We start from the raw sequence: 12666 nt of genomic DNA on the forward strand, positions 1-12666 counted from the left end.
CAAAATTTTATAAAAAACACTTTATTCCAACAATTTTTTTACAGATAAAACACATCATATATGATAAGAAAACTCAGGAATAGTATCATACAGACACATCCAATTTCTAAAGATTCTGTGCCAAGTACATTTCTGATATAAATAAGTTTTGTGATAAACATTGGTTACCCGAGACCTTTAGCAAAACCAAGTTTACCCCGGCTACCCTGGCACGATATCTTTCTAAATTGGATGTGTCTCTATGAAACTACTTCTGGGTTTTCTGATAGCATATGAAGCATCTTATCTTTAATAAAAATGTTGGAATAAATTATTTTTTATTATATTTTGGATTTTATTTATTAGCACCTTAAAAGTCCCACTGTGTATGTACATTTCTCGCTGTAGCTCTATTTTGGGGATGCAGTGCCTAGGCGTTCACCCATCAATCCCAGCTTTCAACTATGCTAAAACTGAACTGAATGCAAACAGCTGAAATCCTGCTAAAGGATTTGTATTTCTGTTCATCCAGTCCAGATTTGTACAACACATACTGTAGCCCTGTTTGGTAAGAGACCAGATTTTTTTAGCTGAAGTTCAGTAACACTTGCAGGTCTGGTCCCTCCTCCAGCCTCAGAATAGGTAGTAAACCAGCAGCCTGATGATGTCATCAAGCTATTATTCTACTTTCTCCTCCAATCAACATGCTCAATGAACTGCAGCGCAACGTTTACTTACATTGCATGGATTTTAGCAAATTTCACTCTAGGGTTTTGGATGTTGATGTGGCTGGATGTGGCATACAAATCCCAGTTATCCTCTACTTCCTTGGCACTAACTTGAATTGTCTACTACAAACACAAAATCATAGTTGGCTAAAGACTGTAATGTTAACGACTTCAATACTGGGTGCTTTTACCCCCTTCCTGCCCAGGCCAATTTTCAGCTATCTGCGCTGTCACATTTTGAATGACAATTGCGTGGTCATGCAACACATATGAAACTGTTATCATTTTTTTTCATAGAAATAGAGCTTTATTTTGGTGGTGTTTGATCACCACTGTTTTTTTATTTTTTTGCTAAACAAAAAAGACAGAAAGCTTTGAAAAAAAAAAAAAAAGTTTTACTTTGTTTCTATTATAAAATTTTGTAAATAAGTACATTTTCTCCTTCACCGATGGGCACTGATGAGGCTGCACTGAAGGGCACTGATGAGGTGGCACTGATGATGAGGCACTAATATACAGCACTGATAGGTGGCACTGATATGCAGTACTGATAAGCAGCACTGATGGGCACTTATAGGTAGCACTGATAGGTGGCACTGATGGACACTGATAGACGGCACTGATAGGCAGCATTGAAGGGCACTGATGGGCACTGGTAGATGCTACTGATAGGCAGCACTAATGAGGAGGCACTGACAGTCATTGCTGTTGGGCACGGATTCTCATCCCTAATGAGCACTGATTCACATCCCTGCTGGGCACTGATTGGAACCCTGGTGAGCACTGACTGAAATCCCTGGTGGGCATGGGTTGGCACTTTAGTTGGGCACTTGTGGGCATCCTTTAAGGGTCTGCACTGATAATAGATGTACTGATCGGCTCTCCTCTATCCATGCCTTGTCAGCATGAATAGAGGAAAAGCCGATAAACAGTACTTCCTGGTTACGATATGACCAGCTGGGATTGGACACAGCTGTTCAAATATAAAAAGTAAAGCTGCGCTAGAAATGAAAAAATGTTATTGCAACATATACATAAATGTGGGTTAAGAATAAATAAGTGAACAATCAAGTTCAAATTTCAATACCACAGTGTCCATAAATTAATGCCACAGTGTTCATAAATAATCAAAATCAACAAAATCAACAAAAGAAATCATGAATATACGAAATAGTAAAGATAAAGTCCAAATAGAATGTGAAAATGTGCAGAAAACAGAAATCCTCCACTGCAATAATGTGACTCTTCCTCCACGGTGACGAGTGCCAGAATCACGCTATGCGCTTACCAGAAGGAAGATATAGTCAAGCCCTTCAATATATACTCAAAAGGTAAGACTCCAATCAGCTCCAATGGACATCTCTCTAATCCTGCCAGTCAAGCCAGGCGGTGAGCCGCGGTCATGGAACAGCCCAGCAATGCAAACAGCCAGAACCGGAAACTCTCCAACATTAACCATAAAGAGATAGTGGCCACAATGGTGAAGTAAGTAGCAAAAGGTTTGAGCTCAGTGATATGCAAACTTAGTGCTCTATTGACTGCGGTAAAGATCAGGCAGTGTCCCCAGGATTCCCATTTACTGGAGCACCTTTTTAAAAGTAGATGTTGAACACAACAACCCCTTGGCATACTTACAATTACTTTATTTCTGACCAATGAGGTTATTGAAAAAATTGTTACTGAGACAAATTGGTACAAAGAGCAACAATTAACTACTCTGCATTGGAAGTTTCCAAGAAGCAGAAAGTGGGAGCCAGTGACCAAAGGTGCCATTTGAAAATTTCTGGACCTAATAATACTTCAGGGAGTGGTGGGGAAACCCCTGCAGAAGTGGTATTGGACAACTAATACATTACTTGCCACTCCATTCTTTTGCATGGCCATATCAGAGTACAGATTTTCCCTGATCATGAAATATATACACTTCCAAAACAACGAAAAATTTGATGAAACTACTCATCCTGCATAAAGACTAAAGAAAACTTGGGGAGTATCTCAAATGATTATAAAGAATTTCCAAGGGAGCTATGTGCCAGAAAGAGATATCAGCATAGATGAAAGTCTAATGGCCTACAAGGGAAGGCTCAGCTGGGTACAATACATTTCATCAAAGAGAGCACGATTTGGCATAAAATCCTACATGCTATGCGAATCGTCAACTGGCTACATTTGGAATTCAATCAAATACACTAGAAAAGGAACAAAATTCTGTCCAAAATACAGCAACTATGGAATGGTAACATCTTCTGTTCTTTCACTCATTGAGCTATTTCTAAATCAGGGCTACTGCGAAACAACCGACAACTTTTATACGTCTCCTGAACTATGGAACCGTTGGGGCTAGCCAGTGCGACATGCCACCAATGTTTGACAATAAGAAGCTGAAGACTGGTTGCCTGGCAAAATGATGGCACTGCGATGGCATGACAAGAAAGATGTGTGCCTAATGAGTACAGTTCATAATACCTCCACTGTTATGATACGCATGAAAGGTGGAAAAGAAATCATGAAGATACATGTAGTGATAGACAACATTAACACCATGGGAAGTGTCGACAGAGCCAACAAAGCAATTACATTCTACCCAGCAAAGAGGAAACAGCAAAAGAAGTACTATAAGAAGATCTTCAGACATCTTCTTGAGCAATGCTTGTAGAATGCCTACACTCTGCTCATAAAAAGAGTGACAAGCCTGGGATTGATTGTGACTTCATTTGGAAAGTTGGCAAAAGTATCTTTGTGGACCACCAAACACCATCAATGGCTGTAAATAGAGCTGCAGGGCATGCTGTTGGCGTTGCCAACCCGGAATGCCTGACTGGTCCTTACTTCATGGACTACATCCCACCAACCGAGATAAAGTAGACACCTACAAGGATGTGCGTAGTTTGTTGCTCGACACGAGATGACAGTGGAAAGAAAATCAGAAAGAAAACCAGGTTCAATTGTCCTGATTGTGACGTCGGGCTTTGTGCAGTCCCATGTTTCAAAATGTTTCATACCTGGGATGTTTACTAAACCAATATGCAGTGTCTAGTATTACAGTTACTAGTAATATCGCATCCCTTGTTTGGAAAAATTTCAGTGTTTTTGGTTTGATTACATTATTGAATTAAATGCATTATTATTATTATATTATAATTTATGATTTTGACAGATTTTATTATACCCAGGATGTGTACTAAACTCTTGTTTGGATAGATTTAAATGAGTTATTCCTAAGAATTACAGGCCTACAATATAAAACAACAAATTTCCATGCAAAACAATGTACCACTTTGACATTCAAAAATACTGATATAATCAGACGCCAGGGAGGCTAACTGATTCTACCAATGCTACCTGCAGGTTATCTGACTGAGTTAACCCCACTATACCCTGCTAGGCAGAACTTGCATTTACTTTAGCCCAAGTTTAAGCCACCTAAGGAAGAAAATAGCTGCTCAAGTTCAACTTCTCCATTTAACGAGACATACATCTTACAATCTTCTTTTCCCCCTTCTCTTTTCTTAAAGTGACCGTTACCAGCAATTTAACCACCAGAGAGACTCTTGCCTACATATCAACATTCTTTCCTACCAGTTCTGCAAATTAAGCAGAACTCTGCAAATTGCTTTACCACTAAAAGGGATCAATCTGTTTCTGTAACATCTTAAAGGGACTGCGCCCTTTACTGCACACCAACTAAGAGCCCCAACTAGGCCGGCAGAAAAACCCAATACATAGTTTTAGTTGTGGGTGATAGCTCTTCTTCCTGAAGGCCTACAAGTGACGTTGCCTTGCGTTTTCGTTATCTTCTTTTGCTCACTTGGGGAAAATATCTTGGCCCAAGAGCTATCATTTACATCTTCATTCCTGCAGAACGGGTGGGTGTGTCTCAAAGTGATACTGTACTGTATTACCTTGCTTAGTGATAACTTTAGTTAAGTGTTTCTTTGCCTGCCCTACTGTTCTTTGCCCTTAATACAAGGAATTCATGTTTATAGCGCATGATCAAAAAATCGCACAGGTGATCAAATACCACCAAAAGAAAGCTCTGTTTGTGGGGAAAAAAGGACGTCAAATCCGTTTAGGTACAGCGTCGCATGACTGCGCAATTGTCCGTTAAAGTCACGCAGGGCCGAATCGCAAAATACCCCCTGGTCAGGAAGGGGGTAAAATCTTCCGGGGCTTAAGTGGTTAAGAAATGGCTTTCTTCTTGCCACTCTTCCATAAAGACCAGATTTGTGCAGTATACGACTGATTGTTGTCCTATGGACAGAGTCTCCCACTTCAGCTGTAGATCTCTTCATCCAGAGTGATCATGGGCCTCTTGGCTGCATCTCTGATCAGTCTTCTCCTTGTATGAGCTGAAAGTTTAGAGGGACGGCCAGGTCTTAGTAGATTTGCAGTGATCTGATACTCCTTCCATTTCAGTATCATCGCTTGCACAGTGCTCTTTGGTATGTATAAAGCTTGGGAAACAATAGGGCATATATCCTGCCACTGACACCAATGATAGGGCACTATCTCTCCCAATAATGCCAGAGATGGAGCACTATTCCTCTATCTAATAAGAATGATAGGGCACTATTCCTCCAACTAATGCCAATGAAGGGACACAATTTCTCCAACTAATACCAATGATGGGGCACTATTCTTCCAACTAATACCAATGAGGGCCGCATGACAAGGCCGCCTTCGGCCCATGGGCCTTGTGTTTGACATATGTGGTTTAGAAAGTTTGGACACCGTGTTCTAAATGGTTAAATGGTTAACACAGCTCTCCAAGCCCCATTCCACTGATTCCCTGTTTTTTACATCTTGCACTGATGAGAGCTAACTAGCACTACACACTCTACTCATGTTCACACTTAAGCGTGCACATGCATAATGTACCACAACAGATTAAAAAAACACGCATGATCCTTTTATAACAATGCAGTTAAACACAACACACAGTTTAATGTATGGGTTGTGGTGAGCTTTGTGCTCGGCTGTACAATGTGTCGGGGTGCCTTTCACAATGAACATAGAGCAGGTGCATTGCTGTGTTGTGGTAATGCACGTTTTAGCTTGCGTTGTCACAAAGCACAGGAGTATGTGGGCCCTCAAAATGTTGGCTGTATTTGTTCAATAAACCAGTTATGGTGCAGAATAAACATTTCTTTTTCTTTTTTTTAAGTGAAGAATAAGTGAATATTTTTAGTTATAAGAAGGCATTGCTGTATTTTGCATCTAGGCAGTTCAAAAAATATATATTCTTGCTTGTCATGAGCATAGACATGTATGTAATGTTTAGCACATTTGGTTCTTTATTTTCATAAGGTTAACCAATTTAAGGTTTAATACATTCTGTTATAACTAAATACGTCATTCATATTTTCCTTAGTGACTAGCCACTTCAGTCACATGTAAATGAGAAATGTAATATTTTTCCAAGCTGCAAATGTTGTAGTCATGTTGAATTTTCAGCTCTTTATGTGACTGACCTTTTGCTTTCATTTCCATACATATGACACATGAGAATATAACTGCTTCAAAGACACTCTTCGATCATGGCTGGGTGCTGTTTCCATGACCTAATTTCTGTTCCTGAATTGTGACCTCATGATAGTTGATCTCCTACACAAGAGCTGCATGAATTTCGTTTTACATTCTTACTGTTTAAACATTTTGGACCTTTTAGCTGCCTATGAACAACAAACCCCAACATGGTTTAGTGGCTCTGGCTCTGGCTCTAGCTGGAGTCCTTAGAACCAGTGCTTATAACCTCTCTAGCTGGGGAAGAAATGCAAGTTCCATGACATCCTGCCAGAAGCTTGTCATCCATCAATGGGAGAACTTCAAGCTCCAATATGCTCTGGTGGCTCCTGTCCCTTCAGATAAGGAAGACCTTTAAGTGTCACCATGCTCCGTATACTCTGCAGGAACTAGAAGTCTGAACATGCCATGCCAATTTGTGGTGCTCCAGTTGAGAAATAACTGTATGTCCCAGCATGTCTGGCATACTGTAAAAGCATTTGGCTCTCTAGTTAAGGAGAATGTAGAAGATTCAGCGGTTTTGTGCACCATAGGCTCCATCTGAAAAGCAACTAAACCTCCCAGCATTCCCTCCAACTAGTTGCACAGGGAGAGAACGTTCCACCATTTCCTAACATATTCCAGTCTGCTAACTTCAAATGTTAACATAATCTGCTTTACTTTAACCCCCACCTCTTAAATAACTGCAAGAACAAGAATACCCTTCCAGCCTTTGACCTTCAAGGTCAAAAGCAATGCAAGTATTTCCCTACACCCTCAAAAGTCAAAGATCACAGCTTTCCCCAAGGTGGTAAGCCTTATCTGCTCGGGGTAAGGGTGGTCAAACCATAACCAAAGGCCACAAAGCAAGTATGTCTGGCATACTGTAATAGCATTTGGCTCTTTGGTTAAGGAGAATGTAGAAGATTCAGTGGTTTTGCGCACCATAGGCTCCATCTGAAAAGCAACTAAACCTCCCAGCATTCCCTCCAACTAGTTGCACAGGGAGAGAACGTTCCACCATTTCCTAACATATTCAAGTCTGCTAACTTCAAATGTTAACATAATCTGCTTTCCTTTAACCCCCACCTCTTAAATAACTACAAGAATACCCTTCCAGCCTTTGACCTTCAAGGTCAAAAGCAATGCAAGTATTTCCCTACACCCTCAGAAGTCAAAGATCACAGCTTTCCCCAAGGTGGTAAGCCTTATCTGCTCGGGGTAAGGGTGGTCAAACTATAACCAAAGGCCACAAAGCAAGTATACGACAAAAAAAAAATAATAATAATAATAATAATAAGCTGAGAGGAACCGTTAGGCCTTACCTGGTGACAGAGTGCCTGGAATAGCTCACTGCTTGCAGACAGCATGACTCCACCACTCACAGAAGCCACCACAAATTCTATTTATTATCTCCGTCCAGAATCCAAGACCCATTTATTTCCCCATTGCTATATGAAATCATAAATGAAAAAAAAAAAAATAATTAAATAAAAATGTAGTTGTTGTGCGATTTTGCTCTAGCAGCTCTCTGCTGTGCAGCCCCCCATATCTACGCTGTTATCACACTAATGCTATCTGAACAAGCTCAGCTTAGTGCCCAAAGCTATTCAGCTCCGGCCAACGAGAGAGCATGTCGCATCTTTCAAGCTCATCACTGTCACGGGAAAATCCATCTTGCTGCCATGGATTTATTTCCATTCTGTCTCTGTAGCCACCCAAAGGAAGTCCAGATTGACTGGAAAATGTGCACACGGAATGTTACCCCTTTCCCTTAGGATGTATAGATTATTACAGTGGGGGGAGAAGGGAAAGACTGACTCAGAACATATCATCATTGTAAAAGTAAAAAGTATAGGTCCCCCTCCCCCTCTCTGTCTTTGTACGTGGTGTTCTGTCACAGGCGAGCTGAATGGTGAATCTCTGTGTGTGTGACAGATGCTTGCTCCTGTCACATGGACCCTCCTCCTCCTCTCTGCATCCCATTCCATTCTCAATTGACAATGACTAACAGCATGTGTCACTAGATCTGAAAGAACTCCACTGACAGCCTACAGATATATAAAGGCTTATTCTAGAATGCAAAGCGCAATGCTTAGAGGGGCTTATTCACATTAACAGTGCCCTCTGAAGAGCGATCTGCATGATTTAACCCTGTAAATGCCACGCTACCGCGTCGCAATCGTGTGCAGGGCGGTTGCAGCGTGACCCCACAGACTTGAATTGGTTGCATTCAGCAGCTGTAATGCCTGCCAAATGCTGTTTAATTTTTTTTACACAGCTGGGAAGCACTGTATAGTGGCCACAATATGTGTCCAGCCCTGAGTGGCTGCTTGCCTTGGCTCAGGTGAGCAGAAAAAATGTAGCTCATCCGCCTAGTTTAAGCGCCCCCAAACAGCACGTGTGCACGAAGTTTAATGGAGTCAACCCTGGCCAAATTCCTCTTCAGTAAACTGAAATCTGTTTGCTATGGGTTACCGCGCCTTTTGGAAAAAAAACACCCAAGCTGTCAGGATGATACCTGGAATACTGGAGCATTTTAAAAAAATGATTTTTTATCACTAATGACGGTCATTACTAAAACATAACAAGCTGTTATTTCGTAATCAATCAAATAGAATGTCATTATGCCTCTACTGTGTATTTATACGATAAAATGATGTAAATATGCCTATACTCAAAAGTGGTTGTAGACAAAAGGTTGGTTGTAGGCAAAAGGTTTTTTATCTTAATGCATTCTATGCATTAGGATAAAAAATCTTCTATGTGCAGCAGCCCCCCTAACACTTGAGCCCCTTCTCGATCTACCAATGTTGCACGAGAGACTCAGCTGTCCGGGACACTCCCTCCTGATTGGCTGAGACACATGCCTTTGGCTCCCGCTGCTGTCAATCAAAGTCAGCAAGTCAATGGGGAAATAGGAGGCGGGGCAGAGACGTGATTCCGTGTCTGAATGGACACACTGGGCTCAGGTGTCCCCATAGCAAGCTGCTTGCTGTGGGGGCACTTGGCAGGAGGGAGGGGCTAGGAGCGCCGGCAAGGGACCCGAAAAGAGGAGGATCCTGGCTGCTCAGTGCAAAACCATTACACAGAGCAAGAGAGTAAAATGTTTGTCTCTCTCTCCTGATTGGCTGAGACACAGCAGCGGCACCATTGGCTTTTCTGAATGGTTGCTACAGGTTACAGTGCCTTAAAGTGGTTGTTACCCCCCAAAAAAAAAAAAAATATATATGATGCTCCTGTCCCTTTAATGTGCAAGCTATAGCATAGTGCTTTCCTTTTTTTTTTAATTACCTCTTTGTATCTCCTACTAAACCTGTTTGATCCTGCCTGGTCCTGACTCCCCCCTGAGAGCAGACCATGTTTATCATGGCTGCTGAGCTAAGGGATCATGGTCAGGGTACGTGTCTCCGTCATCAGCTCTCCCCCCTTCCCTCCCTGCCTTTCACCTCTGTGTGTGTGTGTGAGCTGCCCCTCCCCTCCCCTCCTGCCACTATTAGTATTGATTTAAACATTTAAAAAAAATACTGCCAGACCCTCTTTTGTATTCAGCTATAACATACTATGTAAATGTATGTGGAAAATAAAGCTTCTAAATACAATTTTTGCAGATAGCTTTAGGCAGTCACGTGACTCCTGGCCGCTCTCCACCCCCATCTAAGGGCTACAGCGGGAGGAGCTGAGTAGCCAGCACAATCGTCACGTGCCGAGATCTCAACTACTCCTGCTGTAGCTCTGGATCGGACTAGAAGAGCGGCTGGGAGTCACATGACCGACCAGAAGATATCTGCAAAAATGGTATTTAGAAGCTTTGTTTTCCACATACACTTACATAGTGTGTTATAGCTGAATACAAGAGAGGGGCTGGCAGCATAGGCCACCTCATGGTTACAAACACTTTAACCTCCCTGGCGGTATTCCCGAGTGGGGCTCGGGGTTAATATACAGTGCCAAAAGCGGTAACCCCGAGCCACACTCGGGATTACCCCACAATCAAACTTACCTTCCACTGTGATCCCCTGCCGTCCTCCAGCCATCCTCCAGCTGTCTTCCCACTGTGTGATCCGGCCGATGCCGGCACCTGTCTGCCGGTTCCCTTCCCTGCGAGTGCTGTGACACAGGGGGGTGGAACCGGAGGGAAATTCAAAAAATAAATAGAAACAAATGACATGATACAGTGTAATCTGTTATGATTACAACTTTGTATCAAGCCATTTTACCACAGTTTTCACCTAGTGTCTTTTCCAGTGCCCTGCCTGCACTTTTAAGGTTCTTTGAGCCTGGAAAATTGAGAACATCCATTGCATCCAAAAAGCGTTCTTTTAGCTCAAAAGCGCTTTTAGATTAACTGGAAAACAACGACAATAAATTTGGAATTGTTTGAAGAACTGAGCGATAGTGATTCGTGGGAAAATTCGTCATCAGGTACTGAAAGTGACATCAGCAACGATTCTGCAACTGAGCTCAGCGACGTGAGAACTTGGTACTCTTTTAAATGCAGTATGGATAAGGCAAGATTCTCATTTACTGGAGCACCTGGTATGAAAGTTGACGTTGACCATGACAACCTCTTGGCATAACTACAATTATTTCTGACCGATGAGGTTATTGAAAAAACAGTTACCGAGACAAACCTGTATAAAGAGCAACAACTGGCTATGCATCAGAAGTTTTCAAGATGCAGAAAGTGGGAACCAGTGACCAAAGATGACATTTGGAAATGTATGAGCCTAATAATTCTTCAGGAAGTGGTGAGGAAACCCCTGCAGAAGTGGTATTGGACAACCAATACATTACTTGCCACTCCATTCTTTGGCATGGTCATGTCAGAGTACAGATTCTCCCTCATAATGAAATATCTCCACTGCAATAACAATGAAGAATTTGATGAAACTACTACCTACACCAAAACTAAGGAAAATTTGGGAAGTATATCAAATGATTCTACAGAATTTCCAACAGTGCTATGTGCCAGAAAGAGACATCAGCATAGATGAAGGTCTAATGGCCTACAAGGGAAGGCTCAGCTGGATGCAATACATTGCATCAAAGAGGGCACGATTTAGTGTAAAATCCTACATGCTATGCGAATCGTCAACTGGCTACATTTGGAATTCACTGATATACACTGGAAAAGGAAAAAAATTTGATCAAAAATACAGCAATTATGGAGTGGCAGCATCTTCCGTTCTTTCACTCATTGAGCCATTGCTAAATCAGGGCTATTGTGTAACAACTGACAACATTTATACGTCTCCTGAACTTTATGAGGTTCCACTGCAAAACAAAACAAATGCCTATGGAGCCCTTAGGGCTAACTGGCACGACATGCCGCCAATGTTTGGCAAAAAGAAGCTCAAGACAGGAGAAAAGGTTGCCTGGCAGAAAGGCAAAATGATGGCACTGCGATGGCGGGACAAGAAAGATGTGTGCCTAATGAGTACAGTTCATAATACCTCCACTGTTATGGTACGCATGAAAGGTGGGAAAGAAGTCATGAAGCCACAAGTAGTGATAGACTACAACAACACCATGGGAGGTGTCGACAGAGCCGACCAAGCAATGACATTCTACTCAGCAATGAGGAAACAGCAAAAGAAATACTATAAGAAGATCTTCAGACATCTTCTTGAGCAATGCTTGTGGAATGTCTACATTCTGCTCAAAAAAAGAGTGACAAGCCTGTGATTCATTCGGACTTCATTTGGAAAGTTGCCGGACGTATCTTTCTGAATCACCAAACACCATCAATGGCTGGGAATAGATCTGGACGTCGTGCTGTTGGCGTTGTCAACCCGGCACACCTGACTGGTCGTAACTTAATGGACTACCTCCCACCAACTGGGAAAAAGTCAGCACCTACAAGGATGTGCGTGGTTTGTTGCTCGAAGAGAGATGACAGTGGAAGGAAAATAAGAAGTGAAACCAGATTCTATTGTCCCGATTGTGACGTCGGACTTTGTGCAGTCCCATGTTTCAAAATCTTTCATACCCGAGACGTTTACTAAATCATTAATACAGAGACTAGCAATATTGCATCCCTTGTTTGTACACATTTCAGTGTTTTTGGTTTGATTATATTATTGAATTACATTTTTTCTTATTATATTATAATTTATGATTTTGTGTTTCAAACTCTATCATACCCGGGATGATTACTAGACTCTTGTTTGGATAGATTTAAGTGAGTTATTGCTAAGAATTACAGGCCTAAAATATAAAACAACAGATTTCCATGCAAAACAATGTACTGCGTTTAGAGCAAAAATTCTGACATAATCAGACCGCCAGGGAGGATAATTTTCTCCTGTATATACACAGGATATTGCATACAGAAAGATCCTGGACAAAAAATACAAGTAATGTTCCATTCCATATACACACAAAAAATTCCTCTTTTAGCTGCCAGCATTGCAATTTATGCATACACACTCGTATGTACTTGTATATACATGCA

The 12666-nt window shown here is 41.6% G+C and overlaps 1 protein-coding gene across 4 annotated transcripts in view; it reads right to left on the minus strand.

The window, feature by feature from the left end:
• SLC4A10 (solute carrier family 4 member 10) overlaps window positions 1–12666 on the minus strand; it is a 409068-nt gene that overhangs the window by 281378 nt on the left and 115024 nt on the right. The window contains exon 1 of one of the 4 annotated variants that reach the window (XM_082261025.1): window positions 7535–8082. The exons of the other annotated variants lie outside the window; for them this stretch is intronic. Coding sequence (XP_082117151.1) covers window positions 7535–7579 — 45 coding nt within the window. The 5' untranslated portion in view covers window positions 7580–8082. Of the gene's footprint in view, window positions 1–7534; window positions 8083–12666 lie in introns of those variants that run through there. 4 annotated transcript variants of the gene reach the window in all.

Source organism: Pelophylax lessonae (genome assembly GCF_965119305.1).
Source record: "Pelophylax lessonae genome assembly, chromosome: 6".
Taxonomy (NCBI): domain Eukaryota; kingdom Metazoa; phylum Chordata; class Amphibia; order Anura; family Ranidae; genus Pelophylax; species Pelophylax lessonae.